The sequence below is a fragment of the Platalea leucorodia genome (genome assembly GCF_965183815.1).
Source record: "Platalea leucorodia genome assembly, chromosome: 5".
Taxonomy (NCBI): domain Eukaryota; kingdom Metazoa; phylum Chordata; class Aves; order Pelecaniformes; family Threskiornithidae; genus Platalea; species Platalea leucorodia.
Genome location: NC_138827.1, coordinates 9,782,114 through 9,801,204, shown reverse-complemented (window position 1 = coordinate 9,801,204; position 19,091 = coordinate 9,782,114). Strand labels below are relative to the sequence as shown.

The 19,091-nt window shown below is 37.2% G+C and overlaps 1 protein-coding gene across 5 annotated transcripts in view; it reads right to left on the bottom strand.

The window, feature by feature from the left end:
• Nucleotides 1-19,091, bottom strand: part of VPS35L (VPS35 endosomal protein sorting factor like) — a 57,347-nt gene that overhangs the window by 33,494 nt on the left and 4,762 nt on the right. For 3 of the 5 annotated variants that reach the window (XM_082312485.1, XM_082312489.1, XM_082312486.1), the window contains exons 2-15: nucleotides 18,596-18,695; nucleotides 17,480-17,647; nucleotides 17,042-17,164; nucleotides 16,659-16,683; nucleotides 15,484-15,560; nucleotides 13,598-13,726; nucleotides 10,362-10,446; nucleotides 9,277-9,336; nucleotides 7,241-7,337; nucleotides 6,775-6,822; nucleotides 5,641-5,734; nucleotides 3,288-3,365; nucleotides 2,797-2,919; nucleotides 2,033-2,079 (exon numbers count right to left, since the gene is read on the bottom strand). In XM_082312485.1, the coding sequence (XP_082168611.1) occupies nucleotides 2,033-2,079; nucleotides 2,797-2,919; nucleotides 3,288-3,365; nucleotides 5,641-5,734; nucleotides 6,775-6,822; nucleotides 7,241-7,337; nucleotides 9,277-9,336; nucleotides 10,362-10,446; nucleotides 13,598-13,726; nucleotides 15,484-15,560; nucleotides 16,659-16,683; nucleotides 17,042-17,164; nucleotides 17,480-17,647; nucleotides 18,596-18,695 (1,254 nt within the window). Of the gene's footprint in view, nucleotides 1-2,032; nucleotides 2,080-2,796; nucleotides 2,920-3,287; nucleotides 3,366-5,640; nucleotides 5,735-6,774; nucleotides 6,823-7,240; nucleotides 7,338-9,276; nucleotides 9,337-10,361; nucleotides 10,447-13,597; nucleotides 13,727-15,483; nucleotides 15,561-16,658; nucleotides 16,684-17,041; nucleotides 17,165-17,479; nucleotides 17,648-18,595; nucleotides 18,696-19,091 lie in introns of those variants that run through there. The other 2 variants (XM_082312487.1, XM_082312488.1) reach the window with 2 other exon arrangements.

The following is a 19,091-nucleotide window of genomic DNA, read 5'->3' as shown; positions in this document are numbered from 1 at the left end:
GTTGATGAGGAGTAATAATGCATAAGCAAACCAAGAAAACATTAAGCCATCAAATAAGGACAAGGTAACCCCGCCTGTAGAATACTTATTCCAGACAGATTTTTTTGAAGCCATCATTTTACCAGAAGTTTGCTAGAAAGATCAAGTAAACCAGGAATAGCTGACACATTTAGAAACTTACTCTCTTTTTAACCATAGTTCAGAAGTATACTTTGGCAAGGCAAATCTCTATTGAAGTTCTTCTCACTGAATTAAAATATATATGCATTATAAAAGTCAGATTTCTAGTAGCTGCTTTGTTAGGATTAAAATAAATCCAAACAGTCATTATCGTATGAACTGGCAATGACATATTTAGACATTTGTGATTAATCATTCAAACCCGTATTTGCATTACTATCAAGCCAAAGTTACAGATGGAAGAGAGAATTCATCGCATTACTGGAAAACCCAGTTTACTGATACTGTTATGCAAACATAAGAAACAAAATCTAGCATCGTTCAAAAGGCAGTTCCTTTGGGCAAACTCCGCCATGAGTTAGCACAGAAGCTGCCTCATAAAACACTGTGCCCTTCACTAGTCTGAAACAGACAGTTTGAATACAGGGCAGTTTACCTTGAGGGAAATTCTATGGAGCACTTAAAATAGCCCAGCACACTCTGTGGTTCTGACTGAGCATCAGCGGTCCCATCGCAATTTGACTAGAATTTGCACTTTATCATTAGACAAGTACTTCCAGTTCACTAGGTATATGCTTGGCAATACAGAGAAGCAGGCTGTCACTTTTCACTTAGATGGTTGCAATGTAGTTCATGGAACATACTGAGATTATTTGAAGATTCATATACTGATGCCTCTTGCTTTGTAATATTTTGACAGTCATGAGAAGACATAAAACCACAGAACTCCACTTTAAAAGAAAACTACCATGCTTTATAGACCATCTAAACTGGATTATTCAACTTCCCATAAAAAAAAAGACATGTTCCAAAAACATTTCTTTAAAAAAAAAAAAAAAACAAAAAACACCTCAGTACACTCAACATTTTGTCCTTGCTTCAAAGAGCAAACAGGCACAAAGAGGAGGCACCTAGTCCAGCTTTACAATGAGAAATGCTAAAAGGTGATTTAAAAATAAGTTCCACAAAACAAATCAACACCTATACAAAATAACTAATAAAGCAGAGTACGTGGATTATCTTTACCCATATTATACACTCTAATACAATAGCATCTTCACATTACATTCCTAAAATCACACTTTCCCCACACTCCTTAGCTCAGTCACAGAACACTAATGCTGGCATTCCTCATCTAAGTGATGAACATATTTTAGTTCCTCAGCCACTGCAGAACTGGACTGTACAAAGCACATCAGAAAAAAATAGGTAGCTGAAAACTTCCACAGAACTCAGCTTACCTACCCAATAAAATGAACTGAGATTAGCTCATCAGCAGGCCAAATTGCATTCGCACAGCTCAGAAAGTACATCCAAAACTTTCAGTCCACCTTCCTGAACTACTCACTGAAGGCAATTAGTCTGCACACAGACTTCTAGGAGACATTTGGGATACTAATTTTGATGTTGAAAAAAGCAGTTGCCTAAATATTACCATCTTCCAAAGGTGTCAGCTGCTTTACAACTTCCCTTGCAAAATGCACGTATGGGCTGGCTGTAGCCAGTGGAGGCTACGGGGAAGGAAGGGGAGGAAAACAGAAGAAAATGAAGCACAACCAGGAATCAGAGACATGGCTGATGGAGAACACATTACGTGTTCTGAACTTTGGCTTAGGAGCCAAAATGCAGCAACCAAGTTAAATCAGTTAACTTTTGCTCTACAAGTAATCTACCATATTTTAGAATTCATCTCTGGAAAACAGATGTTCATAATCACAATTTAGTAAGCTACAAGGAGAACAAAAGCTATAATATGCATCCAAAAAGTGTTTTCAAAAGGGAGAGGATTTTATTACAGGGATCACGGGTACTCATTACAGAACTCCTGTCTTCTACAATGTGCAATACTTACTTGTTCCCCAATTTTTTGCATCTCTCCATCATCTCAGTAAGCAGAACCTGGAAGAATTACTTATTAAAATTAGTGAGTAGTGACTCTGCAAATAAACTCAGCTTTAATTACTGTAATGAAGTCTACCAAAAGCTGTTTTAATTACCTACCCAATACATTCCAATAATCCTGTCTTATCCTGTATTTACAACACAAGAAAACAATGGTGTAGTACAACATAAAACACACCTACTGGAACAGGTACAGTGGCATTTTAATCAAAACCACCATTTTATGGAAGTCAAATTTGCAATCCGTCAGCCATGCCATTTCTCAAAATAATTACTATTTGCCAGCCAGGTCAATTACCTCTGGGAGGAGAGGTGAAGATTACCAACTCTTTGCCACAGAATGCAAAACAGACGGACTGAGATTAAAATAGCCTGTTGACTACGCTAAGCAATTACAAAGCTACAGTTTACTCAAATCATTTTTATATCTGTATGACAGAAGAAACTAATGAATTTAGGAAATTAAACTAGCTAAAGGACAGCAACAAACAACCAGGAATACCGCCTATGAATTTAAAGTGGTCTAACTTGAGCTTTGTGGAAATGAACATTCTTCCTGTACAGAAAGAATAGAGAAACAGGCAGTCGTATCTAGGCTCTTTATACTCGCTGTCACACTCATGTAACTACTGACTGAGGGGTTGTTTTAGCAGACAAAATTAACTCTTCAACCCAACACTTCCTTTAGTATCAAGCACTACCACGCTTACTTACTTCAGGAGCACGGTATGCAATACACTGTAAAATCCAGTCTATAGCAGGAGAATATAGAGTCAAATACAAAGGAATCTCTACGCATTGTACTACCAGCTGATTCTGAACCGTATCCCCGTGAATCTGTTGAAATAAAAGACAAAAACATGTTGCTGTGAAAAGGTATTTAATAGGAGCTATAAGCTGGAAAAAGTTTGTGTATGAATGGAAACGACAACAGACAAGATCACAAAGATACACAGATATTCTGAAGCATTCCTTGCATGCTGGGGGGAAAAAAATATCAAGCTCATGTCACGTATTATTGAAGTATGGAAACATGCAGTCTCAACTTATCAGAATGTATGTAAAATTTCCCATACTATATGTGGGTACAGGAACACCCCTACATCTAGATTTAAGAAGTTCAAAGATTTTTTTAAAAAGTATGTGGTAGTTTGCTTAAGGAGTGCATTTATGTGATTTTGCAAATAAAAACCCTATTTGCTTACTTGTTTAAATGTTAGAAGAAAGTCAAAGAAATTTTTGTTAAGGCTTTCTTTGAGTTGTGGTGCCACTTCCATCCCAACCTGTATTAAAAGAAAGAGAAAGATTTTATCTGCATCTATCATCTACGATTCCCCTTCAACTCTAAGACAAGAACGCATTTTCCGGAGGAGTACACCTAGTCACACGCATCAAATCAACAAAGAGCACCGAATTGTATGCTTTTGACTGATTATTGCCTTGCTAACTATTATAGTCATGTCCACTAACAAGTACCCTGCGGTAGTTACAGCTGTGTTTAAATTTGGTTCTCCTAACATCAGCTCCAAGTATCTGTAAGCAGTGAGGAAATCAATGTCTACCCCAGTGCCTGCACTGTAACCGCCTACATTCATTGTATGCAGAGAGCCTACAGTGAAGAACATTTAAAAAGTCAGTCAAAGTTCAGAAATTGCTTAAAGTCACGTGCATTTATTCCATGGACAGAGTGAAGCAAGGATCCCAAAGGAAAATATGAATATATAGACAGATATAGATAAAATATTGATAAATAATACAAGGTGATGTACAAACACAAGGCCTATGTAGAAAAGCTGGAACCGCAACAGAAATTAATCCATACAAGACTGTTTTCAATAACACAGATTAAAAAATATCAAAAAATAAAACCATGGCATATTACTAAAGAAAAGAGAAAGATGCAGAAGTGAATGAGAAGTTAGTAACAGATCAGGCTTGAAAACACCACAGGCAAATCCATTTCAACAGCTTAAGGTTCCCCTCTTCAAACAAACCCAGGGTTCTGAGTTTTTGGGATCCCTGAGCATATGCAATTCTAGCTGACTTCATCACAAAGCAGAGGTGCCTTGCACAGACCCAAGCCAGTCATCTATCACTTTTCTTTATATAGCATTTCCTTTTAGCTCCATGGTTTGAAGAGAAATGCATCATCTTGCTGTGTAAAGATCTGGTTCTTTAGTTTCATGCAAGTGTTTATTCCGACATTTTACTATGCTGTGGCTTTAAACATAATTTATTATTGATAATACAGGTTCCCTATTCAAGAATTTGTTGTTTTTTTTTTTTTTTTAACTCTATTTTCATTATCTTAATTGTGAAAGTATTAATACAGTGTCAGTAGCTGGAATACAGAAGATTAAATGCCTTCCGTTCCAATAAGTTTTCTTATTTTAAACAAAAGTCTGGATTTTAACAGCTAGTATTTTATTCCAAGAGAATTTTTACTATTTATTTCATATGATCATCTTTGTGGACAAAAAGGAGCATGCTAAGCTCTTTCTTACTACATAATTGCAATTACTATTACTAGATTATTAGTCTTAACTGCTCTATCTTTATGCATCTCTTTTAGCTGTATCAGGAGCAGTAAAAGGTGGACTGTGCCTACAAGCTGTTTCCTAAAAAACCTTCAGAAACCTTGCACTATGTAGCAGGAATGATTAGGCTACGACAAAAATGCAGGCATTATTGTATTTCAGATTCAACTAAACTAAGCAGCTCATCTATCAGAGTAAACCAGAGGTTAGTGATTACTTGCAGATGCAGGAATTCATAAGGACACCCCTCAATAGTATACCAAAAGCATACCGGACAGTTTATTCAAACATAACAGACGTATCAACACTGAACAAACTCGTATTTCGTAATGGCAGCTAATTTCATGCAAGTATTGCTAATTAGCAGCCCTACCATTTTCCAATTATAGTCGAGATCTTTGCCACTACTTCAAAAATGTATTTCACAAATATTTTTCCACTATTGATGACTTTTTGAATCATTTTAGAGTCTCCTCTTGGGTAAGTTTATCTTGGCTGAGCTGTTAAGGTAACTGCAGGAGTAGTTGAAGATAAGAACGTAGCCACACTGTGCAGTCAGACAAAAATCCACTCTCTGAACACTTTACCAAGTGGCTCCTCTGCCAAGGAGCTTGCCAGCCCTCTGCCTGCCACAGACACGCTAGCAGTAGGAGGAGGAAGCTAAAGACAAGGGAAGTGCATATATGAACTATGAAAGCAGTGCCTGGCAATCAGACAACAGCATGTAGTCTCCAGGTTCAAACTCTCCTTTCACTTAGGTCCCTAACATTTTGCCCTACCTGAGGATGAAAAACTGGCATAAGCAGCACATAAAATTATTTTTATTTATTATTATAAACACTTAAAGAAAGATTCCCCATTATTAAAACAAAAGAGAAATTGTTGTTTGTTCGTTAGAAGGAAGAGACAGGCTGCTGACTACTTCAGATAAAAACAGCAGTTAAAAGAAATTTTCCTTTAGTGGCAGAGCTAGCTGTAGTAAACCTTTGATACCGATCTGAAGTGTTAAATGATAACCTACCCTGCAAAGGTATGCTCTTGCATAGACTGCAACCAGTGGATCTCCAATTCCTCTAATCATAGATGTTAACCGTGGGAGACATTCCGAAATCCCCCTGTTAAGATTTTTCAGAAATGAAAATGAGATTTACCAATCAATAACAGAATTATATCACCTACAGATAACTTCAGTAGCTGCCTTGCAGATTGACAACTGAGCATGAGTTATAGAAACACCTACCAAAGGTGAAGCATACTAGCACAAAATTTTATTTCAGAAGTAAAATTTTATGTGTATAGTAACACATATCCTATATTCAAATTACAGTATTTGCCATTAGGAGTAGGGCAGATAATAGCCAGGTTGGATGCTTGGCTTGTAAAAGACAAGCACAACTGAAAAAACTCCTCCTCTAGTTTGGAGGAACAGCAGAGCTCTTGAAGGGCTGTAATTCAATGTGAAGAAAGCATCCACTTAAAGCAGAACTGGCAGAACTCCTTGTATGTCTCATTTTCCCACAGGTTCTTTTTGACAGAGCTGTACTACTGCCTGGAGAAGAGGCCCATCAATTCCAGTAAAAGAACTGCTTTTTAGGGATAATGAAGTTGTCACTATAGTAGCAATTTGGCTTACAACACTCATTTCAAAATATAACTGAAAAAGGACGATTACATGTGAAGGAACATTTTCAGCTCAGCAACTGACACTGTTTGGCAACATATGAAGCTTATACCAAGATTTTCAATAGATAATGGTTCATTGCTCCTAAATTGTTTCTCCAACTCTGACTCTAGCAATGTGACACATCAATATTTTACTTTCAGTTTTCTATCCCATCTTTTTGCCACACTCCTCAACAGCCTTGCTTCCCCCTCCACCATCTGAAGCCACTGTTTTTTCATTTGTAAACTCCTGATGTCACAATTATACACATATTCCAAAACTGCAGGCACTATTGCATTCCAAATTGTACCACAGTTCACCTTGAATTTATTCCATGGCATTCTCACTAAAAACTCCAAAACCTCTCTGTGCTGCTTCCTCTCAGATCTATTGAGACCCTGTCCACCATTAATCACGGAACGTGCATGCTTAACTCCCTAGTTTATAAGCCTGCCCATTAGCTTCCTTCCCACGCTTAACATTTACTCTTACGTTTTGGATAAGAACTTATTGCACTTCAGTATTGCTGCTTCCACGTAACTAAAATGAAGCCAAGTTAAGGAACAAAACTAAGATGCATGCCATTTAAAAACATGAAAACAAACTTATATGCTGAATACCTAATGAATGAACTATTTCAAGGCCTTCTGTAATTAATTCCCACTATACGTTGTTGATTTTTACGATTTATCTACAAGATTTTTATTCTTTCCCAAGTTTTCACACATCAACTCTACTTTATCACTGCCACGCTGCTCATAGCCAATAATTCAGCATTCGGTTTACTATGAAACATGACTCAAAATTAAATTCAAAACATACAGCCTGAAACAAACAAACCAAAGTCAGTATAAACATCAGATTTCTCTGCATTTTATTGAAACAAACATGTTCCTTTTTGGAAAAGTCTATGAAAAGCCTGCAGACACACTTTGAGAGTCTCTTTTGACAAGGATACAATCTGGGAATGAGTTCTCTGATTGAAGCAATCTTGAAAAACCAGTTTAAGCAAGTTTCTTTAGCCGTATCATTAACACTCTCTGGAGAAAAATTATCTGAGGAAAAAAACAACAATTCAAAAATAGTTACATTCTTTCTGGAAACAAGTTGCTTTTCATTCTAGGTTTAGAATTGTATTCTCTTTCCTTTCAACAAGGAATTAGGCATACCATAATAAACGAGGCAGCATGTTTGACTCTCAGCTCTCTCTTGCAGCAGTAAGAACTGAATACACAGACAGCAAGAAGAGGTAACTAGAGCTTCCATCGTGCATTAAGTAACATTTCAGAAGCTGAAGTCAAGCACTCAAAGCTAATCTCAGATCTGCTACTTAGAAATCTAACCTCTGCCTCCCTGCAAAAGTAGAAATTGTAAAAAAATATAGGGAATTTATAACAAATACATGTATATAAATCTATAACAAATGCATACATATAAAGCAGATTTAAGCACTCAAATTCTTTACTTTAAAAGGCTAACAATTTTTAAAGATTATTATTTAAAACTATATTGCAAGAAGTAGGAAATATTAAGCACTGACAGAACACTTGTTCCTGTACACTGAACATCTAACACTGCAGTGCAGTTCTCTCCTCCTGAGCTCTGGGACTATTTGTGTCAGCTGCCAGCAGGAAAAAGCTGCCACCCCGGGGTGGAACAGATGGGTTTTGGGGACAGTGCTCTGGTCAGGCAGGCATGCAGTTGCATGGCTAACTGCCTCCTCTTTCTCCAGATTGCCTGCAACAGAAGGCAAAAACGGGCTTCTTGGGACCACCCCAGGTCTGAGGCAAGATGGTTGGGAAGGATGAGTCCCTCTTCTCTCAGTGATAAAGCTACACAAGCAGCTTCTGCCGTGAATGTCTGCTTATAAACTCCTTGTGAAACAGTTTTAAAATACCAGTGCTTTCCCATCCCTGCTCCCAGAAGGCGAGAAGCTCCTGTTCCACAAGAAGGTTGCCAAGACTAGAGAAGCCACATGCTAGATGCTGCCTGAGTAGAGGAAGATGTTCTATCTCATCTAGGACCACACGAGTTCTCGTCCAACTTTGTTTCACTTGGTTCCCACGGGATGAGCATGGAGGTTGGGCCTGAAATCCCCGGGGGTTCACACTGCCACGCACAGCAAGCGCAGCACAGATTTTCCTTCTCCCTCCCACTTTTATAGCTACTTGGGAAGTTCCCACCAGCAATGCCTCCAGCAGCTGTACAGCTGCAGCATGAGCTCAGCTCTCCAGACCAGAGGTAACTGTGCCCAGTAATCATGACATGCTACGGGAACTGTCTGCCTTCATTAATGTTTATAAGAACAGTTTATCAGAGCTGCAACCACCAAATTTATTTTAAGTATTTTCTGTAGGTTTATTTCAAATTTAAATATTTGCTGGTTTCAGGCTCCTGGCTCAAATCCTATGGATTTAACTGTAAACTAAAGTACTGTTGGATTGCCAGCTACAGAGTAAGAATGTTTCATATTTCAAGGACATGCACTTAATACACTCCAAATTGCAAGGAAAAGCCCACATTTCAATGGAATATTTCGGTGCCTTCCTAAAGAAGTACTTCCATATACATTTGTACTGTAAATGCCAAATTAAACTTTTACATTGTGTTAGAACTTCAACTGAAAAAATGAAAAGGGCCCAAGACAGAAAGATCATACTGACAGCCTGCTCCTTCTTCCAAAATTCTTCCCTAATTAAAGCAAAACTATCCACAGTTTCCAATGTAGCAAACAAAAACATCTATTTATCAAAAACTGAGACTCTCAGCTTTGTCTGTATATTCTTCACAGTTAAAATGCAAACTTGCATAAACACTGTGAATGGTGAAAGCTATGAGCAATGGATTTTACTCTGTTAAAAACCCCAAATTACTAGATTCAAATCAGAACTTTTTTCATAGGAAATAAAGTAGCATGGGTCCTATTTAACCTTTCTCAAATTAGCTCAGACACGATTTTTTCCAGGATCACAGTAGAAACAAACACAAAGTTACCTGGCAGAGAGACACGATTGTCCATGCACATTGACAGAATTCTTTCATACACTAGTTTCCCTGTTTGTTTGTTTGTTTGTTTGTTTTTTAAAAAAAAAAAAAAGAAAAAAAAAAAAAGAGGGTCATTCATAACAAACTAACAAACTGTAAACCACAAAATATTAATACAAAGGTTCCCGCTCCAACATACACTGAAATTAGCTGGAAAAAACTTCCTAGAACACTAACATTATGCTGCCCTCTAGTGAGGATGAAATGTTAAGTCTGAATTTAGCACTTCGCACACTATAAAAAAAATTTATCTCGCTCCCTTAAGCGCAGAGGTAGCACACAGGACAGATTTCTCCCAGGCCAGGAAAGGACAGCTGATGTCCTGTCTTTGCTGAGTTTGGATATTACGTTATCTTCAGCAACTTTTGGTAAGTAGGAAAGAGCACAAAGAGGAAGCAAGACCTGAAAAAACAATTGGATCTATGTCATAGCATATCCTGCTAAACATCAAAATATCCTTCAACTTTGAATGCCATCATCTTTTCCATAACATGGCAGAAAACCAAGAGAATCACATGAAGTGGATGACGGTTTCACTTAAAGGATCACTTAAAAATGATAAAAATAGATTAAAAAATTCAGTAACTACATTTTGATCACTTCAGAGTCCCTGTTCAGCTGAAGAAAACTTTCTGACTTCTATTCTTCACATATAAATAGAATGAAATATTGAGTCAAGAGGCTGCCAAAACCAAAATGTTTTCATGATAATGACAGTGTGCTTTAAATTTCAAAATGAGAGATCATGGCTTTTCCTAAAGTTTTGTGCTAGATATCCACTAATACATAAAGCATAGAACTACAAAATGAAATATTTTTATTTTAAAGACTTCACTCATAAGAGTTTTTCAACAATTCTATACCATGTTTATACCACTGGCGTCCAAATGCTTATGTTGGAAATATTCTGTGTTAAAACTGTGAGTCGTTTCAGCACTTTTTGGATAACTTCAATGTTTTCTAACATTACAAAAAAAAAAAAAAATTCATCTTATTAACAATTCTGTAGTAAGTCTGGCACATTAGATACTTACCAAAAGTATCAAGGATATCTGTAATTAAAACAAATTTACTTGGATAAAACTGGATTACTGTTGTGTCTGAAAGAAGCTTAGAACACTAGAAGGAAAAAAAAACAAAGAAACATTTTTAGAGGACATTGCAAGTTTGTGTTTTCACTCCAGACAGGCTGGAACAGATTAATATCTCCAGATGGAAAGGACCAACACGAACAATCCAGCAAAAAGCACAAGAACCTCTAACATAACACATCATGGTACTCTTTGTATTTTTCAGGTTATTCTTCATTTCCGGCAGAGCTAGTCACAGATCTGTTTTTCCTTTATACAAGGTAATCTACAATGCAGAATTTCAGCTGACCATGCAGATCTGTGCATTTGTTCAGACAAGACAAATTGTCTCCCAGAAGCAGCACAAAAAGGCACTTCTTTTATAAAACAACTTTTTTTTAAGGGCATTTTTCAGTTTCTCACCACCTCTCTAAGCATCCATGTCAAACACTAAATTTGATATAGACTAAATTAAGAAACAATTTCAAAAGTTTAGTTAATGAGCTTTTCAACACATCTTTGCAGCTCACATAACCAGTTCCAACATTTTGGAAACAGGCCAGCTGATCCACAGGCAGCTCTAGGGAGGAACCTGTGATCATTCACCACCCACAGGCACCCAACATGATCACGGCAGTTGGACTATAATGATGGCTGATACAAAGTCACATTTGAAAACCTATTAGCCAACTTAATTCTAGCATCCTTGAATGTTAAGTCCAGGTAGGAACATGTCCATTTATGAAGGAATTCAAACTACACAGGGAGGAATGAAGCTATTTTTAAGATATTTAATTAAGCTATACTTTGTTTCCCAAGATGGTGCAAAAACTGCAGACTAAACTGGAGTCAAAAACTTTGGCAGAAGTTTATTCACAAAAAAATCAACTTCCACCTGAAGAAAACAGGCAAATGACTGACTGGGGAGAGAAATCCACCTCCTCCCTACTTGAGCCAAATGCGGCCTTTGAATATGAGTCTTTTCTGGTCTCTGTTTAAGACTGACAAGTATGGTATCCTCTGTGATCTCTGTCCCTTCTCTCTCCATCAGGAGACAGTTCTTCAATCTCAGTGGAATAAATAAAGTTCAAGTTTTCACTACATTCCAAAAATCCGGGAAGCAATCTGATAGCCCAAAAGACTGCTTTGTTTAAACAAGAAAATCGTAAAATTTAACATGCTTAAACGAGGGGCACACTTAGTCTTTTTGCTTTATTCATCAGGGAGGAACTTAAGAGTGCACCCAAAAGACAGGTGAGAGCATTCACATCTTACAGCCAAAGCGGAATCTTCCGTACTGCGTGGTAAGTCACCTTCAAAGAAAGGTAATTCAGTAGCTGTTTAGGACCTACACATACCATGAACGCTTAATTACCACTTTTCTTAGAGCTCACATACATAATCAACTTACTTCAGCTTAGTCTAAGTAGCTTAGCTTATTCCAGGTTGACAAGTAAAGTATCTTGTAAAAAGGCACCTGAGGAATTCACGTTATCAATTCAGACCCTGCCTTAATAACCAGAACTCTTCCTGCACTTCAAGCTTAAAACGCTCATACAGAGAATGAAGGCTCCATCCCCAATGTCCAAATGAAAGATTTTGTGTAACTTCATCATTAGTTCTTAAATCAAGATAATTCTGGCATTCAAATTAAAATTGCTCTTTCCAGCCCAGTATACGTTTCTGAAAATAACAACCAAAAAAAAAAGGCCAAACTTACTCCTCCTATTGCACACTAATCAGTCTGTGATACTAATGATAGACTACGTATATAATCACAGCCTGATGTCAAGAAAACGGCTTAGTTCTTTAAGAGGATAAAAAAAATTCTTAAAATGATATTATCTGCTAGGAAGAATCACAACAAGGAAAGTTCAGTCAGGTTTCTACCCTATCCTGCTTTGTAAGTATAGAATTATTATTAGTTACTTATCATCTCCTTTATTAAAGATTTTTGTATTCATGCTAATTACCCAAACACCTATTTCATTTTTACCCAGTCTTTCAATTAATGAGCATCTGCAGCACGAAGTTCAAGTGCAAAGTGAACAATACACAGACAACACTTTGAGATAAACATGCAATTTTGATAGCACTTTCCTAAAAGAAAGCACTGAATCCCATCTTAGAAACTGCATTATTTCAAAATCATTTGTGAAACCATTTGCAAAAGAATATATGAAAGTATTAATGCATAATCACTGCATGTCAGACACTATATATGTATTAATGCACTGTAAATACAGTAAGATTTCACTTCACTAAGACATTCAAACTTCACAATGCTGTATATGGATTCTTTCAACGAATAATAGTGCTGATTTCATAGTATTACAATAGAACATTAGTCACCCTAGGTCACATATAATTTTCTGATCTCCCCTCGTTTATGTTTCATTTCCTTTATTGTCTTTACCACAATTTAAGATGAAATTACCACAAACAGTTTTCACAAGAGTATCCAGCATGAGAAAAAAAACAAACAACTGACTTTATATAACCCTGCTTGATGACTATTAGCATTACATCAGTTTTACAGCTTTTAAGGATGTCATTATCTCCTCTGTCCTCTGATGCACTCTGCCTCTGGCCTTTTTATAAAGGCCAAGCCAAACAAAAGAGCATTTAATTGTCCTAATCCTCCCTGCCCCTCTCACAGCCCGTCACCCCAAATGAGCCAGAGGAAGACTGTGGAGAAGTTTAAAACAAAAACAAAAAATATGGAGTTGTTTTCTGTACTTTGCTAGGGTCCTAATTCAGATTATTCAGTTGCCTTAGTAAGTCTGGATGGCAAAAACACTGACGTTCAAAATGCCACTCTGGTGTTATTTGGGGTGGGGGGCAAGGGGGAAGAGGGGGAAGAGGAGAGGAAAGGAAATTACATGTCCTAGGAAGAGCTGATATCACTACATGTTATTTTTTTAAATTATCCCTAACCAGGTAAAATTTCCACATCTGTCATTTGGCCACTCTCTTCAATAAGAATTCCATCCCACATACCCTAGTCAAAACCAATATGTAACAACAAACTTGAAAATCCCACTGTTGTCAGAAGTCATAAAACTGAGAGAAATGCATTTCAGTAAAGAACAGAAGAAAACAGTAGAAAAATAAGAGAAACCTTTCTTTCCCCAAGAAAGAAATGGGGCAAGCCACACCAAACTCAGCAGTTCTGTACAGAGCGAAAATGTAAAACTGACCTGGATGACTATTTTCAGAGCTTTTACTTTCTGATCAGAGGACCAAGCATCCTTCAAAGACTGATTCAGTTCTTCAATTCGGTTCATGTAATCCTGCTGAGTCAAATTCAGCAGCTCTTTCTGTGACCCCTGGCAAGAAAACACAGGTCTACTTAATAAGAGAGGGAGGGAAGGAAGAGAGTGCCATTATTAGAGAGTCAAATCACTGGGGGGGAACCCACAAAGCTTATTACAGAATTACCTAATTTTCCCTTCTTACCTTTGCAGCATCAATACTGCAGGTGTTTGGCACAGGAGTGCATCACAACTGCTTTGGTTTTCAAGAGACATACATGCCGGTACCCAACGCTGTCTGAGAGATCAGAAATGCTGGACTATTTCGGTGGTATTCTACCGATGGTATAATTAGGACACTAACACTATACATAAGCATACTAGCACCTGTGTAGAAGCAGTATCGGAGAGAAATGAACTGTTTTGCCAGGAAGGTCCTAATGAATTTGTTGACAGCAAGAAAAATCTGGCTATGCTTCACCCTCAGTAAGAAAATAAAACTGTCTTCATTTCACACTCAGTACTGGAGCATTCTTGTGATCGTTCTTCCAGAAGATCACAGAATCATAGAATTGTTTAGGTTGAAAAAGACCTTTAAGATCATGGAGTCCAACCGTTAATCTAGTGCTGCCAAGTCCACCACTAAACCATGTCCCTAAGCACTGTGTCTACCCATCTTTTAAATACCTCCAGGGATGGAGACTCAACCACTTCCCTGGGCAGCCTGTGCCAGTGCCTGACTGCCCCTTCGGTGAAGAAGTTTTTCCTAATATCCAACCTAAACCTGCCCTGGCGCAGCTTGAGGCCGTTTCCTCTTGTCCTATCACCTGTTACATGGGAGAGGAGACCAACCCCCACCTCATAAAAACATTACGTATCAAAAATAAACTAGTGAAACGCTGGAAGCAGAAATAATTGTTTAAGCTTTAGAACCAAACTGACACAGCAAAAAAGTTACTATAAATGGATTTAGAAAAATCAGAAGGTGGTTCTAGAACAGTCTTCAGTAGGAGTGACGTTAAAACCTACCTTCAGGACTAGTACTGATGGGTTTATTAAGCTGCATTACAGAACAGATTTCGTAATATGAGAGTCTAGAAACAACCATCAGTAAAAACAATCACACATGAAGAGATAAAATGCAAACACAATTGGTTTCACACAAGGTTACATATTTCCTTACGGTAAAGAGGAGTTTATTTTTCTACTAAAAGAATCCAATCCTTAATTTGTGATATGCAACTATTAGAACTGTGCTGGTGCAGGCAACACGCAATATGAAGTTATTTAAGAGGCACAGATTTCAAAACAACATTACCCAAAACAATTCTAGAAGTACCCCACATATTCAGGTTTTAGGAAAGTAAGTTAGGGAACACCTCATCTTTGCACAGTAGAACACTGCCATTTGAGAAATAACTTGAGTACTCAGTATTTCTATCAAGCACATAAATGTAACTTTAATCAAGCTTAGGTAGACAGTATGCAGCTTCTGCAGCAGGGGCAAACAAAATTATCAGATTATTAGGCTCCATGAAGTTTTATAGCAGCTGCAGACCGTACACAGTATCAAGGTAAATCAACAGTGGTAGATCAGGTGAATTTTTCAATCACCATTTCTAGTGATACAAAAATACGATTCTGCCTGAATTCTACAACAATAAGGACTGAAATTACTAGAGAAGTCCCATGGAAAGTATATATTTGTTTAAATACCGTAGAAGCACATGCAGAATCAGGATCTTCTTAAAAGGTTTCATACAAGATTTTTATTTCGCAAATTTATTTAACTTTTAAAATGGTAATGTAATTGGATCAGAAAACTTTCTCACCTCTTCCAGATCATCCAGTTCTTCTAACCTTGTCCTCACTTTTTCAGAAACTGCTGACCCAGTAGTTGTAGCCTTTCCTGTAAAGAATTATATGTTTGAGTTTCTTTAACATTTAAACACTTGGACTTCCAAAGGGAAACAAACCTGAAGGAGCTTGACGGACTCAGACAACTAGTCAGCTTCCAGGACAGAAGACAAGTGGTTTGATTCATTTGGTGGCTATTCCAGAAGACACACATTTAAACGTACCTACAGTTCATTCACTTTGAACAGGGAATGACAAGTAAGCAAAACTGAATATAAATGGATTTTCTTGCAAGTTTTGCTGGTAAGGAAAGAACCACTGGATAGAACCATAGGATAATTTAGGTTAGAAAAGCCCTACAGAGGTCTGTGTCCAACTGCCTTCCTCAAAGCAGGTCCAATTTTGAATTTTTAGCAGGTTGCACAGGGTTATACACAGTCAATTTAATGATATCTAAGGATAGAGATTTCACACCCTCTCTGAACATCCTGTTCCAGTGTTCGACCATCCTCATTCCAAAAAAGTATTTCTTTTTTTTTTTTTTTGCAGAAGCTGAAATGCTGCATGTTTACTCATATATAAAAATTCTGATTTACTACGCAATCAGCTATGACTACTTAGCCTACATTTGCTTCGCTAGAAAACATGATAAAATATTTAACATTTGGTTCTTTTTTGAATACTCAGCATACAGTTGAAATCATTTCACTTTCATGTGAAGAGAATAACTGAACAAGTTCCCAAGGGACTTGTTTGCTTTCCCTTCCAGCAAGCAGAAGAGGTAATAAACATGATCCTCAAAATATCATTGCCCACTTTAAAAGGAAGAAAGTTTTAAGCTACAGCAGAAGGCAGTGAATTCCAGTTCCTTCCCCAACACATAATCACAAATTCATTGGCCTACAAGGCACACAGGACAGGGTGGTTAAGTGGTTTGTTTTCAATAATTATTTTAAGTAAAAATCCAGCAGAAGTCTTATTTACAAAAGAAAAAAAAAACAAACAAAAAACAAAACACCATAGATCCAACCATATGTCAGAATGGGGGGAGGAGAGGAAATCACGTTTCAACTATTCTTGACCACAAACCTGTCACTGCAATCTACCTCAAGCAAAATTTGTTACTGTTAGATACAAAGGAACTGCTTACCTTTTTCAGATCCCATGTACAGATTCTGTGAAGAAACAGAAAAAGCAGACTTTTAGAAAACACGTACTCGTTAGCATTCCAAGAACGCACAGGGTAATTACGCTGGTAATTAAGCCTCTAATCATTTAGAAGTAAACATAAGACCAGAAGTTATTTGTATTGCTACAAAGAGACAAAGTGATGGCTTCTAAGTATCAACAGACTTTTGGACTGGGCTCCAAAACAATCATTGTAAGTGAGAGCTTGCGGTACAGCTTTCTACAACATTAAAACTGAAATTCAGAGGACTGGTATTTACTCATGGAAGAATTACAAAACAGCAACATCCAAAATCCATTACAGGTCTAGTACAAATAAACAAAACTGGAGAAGCTGCCACTTACAATAGAGAGCTTCTCTGTTGTTGTGTATCTAGCAAGGATTTCACCACGTTTGCTTGACCATGGTTCAAAGTCATTTCCTACTGCGGAGCTGTCATCTTTATCCCGTTTCTTTCGTGTACTATCCTATGAGGAAAGTACGAGTGCAAATGTTAAATACAAATCTGGAAAAAAAAGAGAAGGCTGATAAAGGTCAACTTAATGTTTCAAGTGCTTCCTGATCCAAAAAGTTACAATATTAAGAAAAAAAAATCCATATTTAAATAAGTATCAACATAAAACAGGTAAATGAAAAAGAATACTTTGTTCTATTAATACAGTATATTTCCTATTTGCATTAACCTCCAAATTGGTAAGACAAATATATTTTATCCAGGGTTGGCTTTGTGGTTTGGGTTTTTTTAATTTTATTTAGTTGAGATAACTGCCTTCTAGTGTTACCATGGTAGCAGCAGTCGTCACAGGATCTGCAGCTGCTGCAAATAATGACAAAGGATCGGTACCATCCAATACACTGCTCAATGGATCCATCATAGAACTCGAAGAAGAAGAGGAGGTAGAAGAAGTACTTCCTTTCCGGTTCATTTTCTTGGTCTTGGATTCAGTAACCTGAAAGAAAAATTCAAAACCATTAAACAAAAAGACTTTATTCCCCTCATTTTCTTTAAAAAATCATCAAAATATGTACCACATCAATTGTGCTGTTGCAATGAAAGCAAGGACCCACCTATAAGAAACTCTTTAGAACCAGCATTAGCATTTAAATTGAAGCACCTCTTTTTCCCCTGAATCTAGAGGCACCTGCACTAGCATTTCCATTACTTTTCTCTTTTTCCTTCCAATCCTGGGTCTGCAGAACTATAAGAACCATTCTAAATTTCTTTCTAGTACCCTTCCTCTAATTTATTGTTTTTCTCCCTCTCCTCCAACCTCTTCCTTGCTGATTTCCTCTGCCAGTCTCATCTGTACTTTTCTTGTACGATACTCAAGCCTGAAACATCAAATCCATTCTCAAGGCCTCTGCCTTATCTCCCTACTGACCTTCCCGCGTAGAAGCTGCTGTCCATTTATCATTCATTAGTGTACGACTATCATCTCTTTGAAGCTGGATTTTTTTGTACATCCACATTTTTAAAAGCTTCTCATACATTAAAGAAATGATAAATGTTTTAAAGCATACAGCTGACTGGAAGTTAACCCAAAACCAAATCTTACATCAGGCAATTATGCAGGTTATTTGTAATGCAACAATTTGATTTTAAACTTATCCATTATTCAGCATTTAATGCAACCAAGAAAACCCACAAGTTGAAATGCTGTATTAGTCAGAAGGAGACTGGTTTTGACACATAAGAGCACCAGCAAATTTTTGTGAAGGACAAACAACAGAATAAACCTTGATGCCTCTAAAATAGCAGGCCACTACCACAGACAGCAACTTCACTAGTACCACCACTAACTTCAAAGCTTTTTAATGTTAAAGGAGGGGAAGTAAAAAGAGGAACACGATCAGGTTTAATTCACATTCATTTTCAAAAAGCACAAAAAGAAACTCACTGTAATGGGTTTTAGCGGATGGTAATCGCCAAAATCCAAGGGTACAGATTCCAGTTTGCACACTTCAGATTCTGAAACATAGTTTCTTGATCTTGCATGCCTTAAAAAGCAAGAGTAAAGGGAAAGCATACAGGTGCATAAATAATCACATAATTATGAACAGAGAAACATATCCTATGTCAATACAGATGCAGGGATATTTACGAAAAGAAATGCATGTTGAAAAATAAGTCAATGTAAAGACCAAGATTTCTCTCTATTGAGATACATAAACTAAAACTGAAGAAATTTTACTGTCAGCCATTCAACTGTACCCTGCCTCTACAGCTGGATTCTCTTCCATTCCATTGAACATCAAAAGGGCTATTTAACCAAGCGTCTGTATGTGTGACAGGCTGATGGAGATTATTCAACACATCTTTTAAAGTGAATAGTCAGAGGAAAAGAAAAAGGTAAGTGCGAAAACACGAGGGAAGAAATCAAAGTGATCACGCAC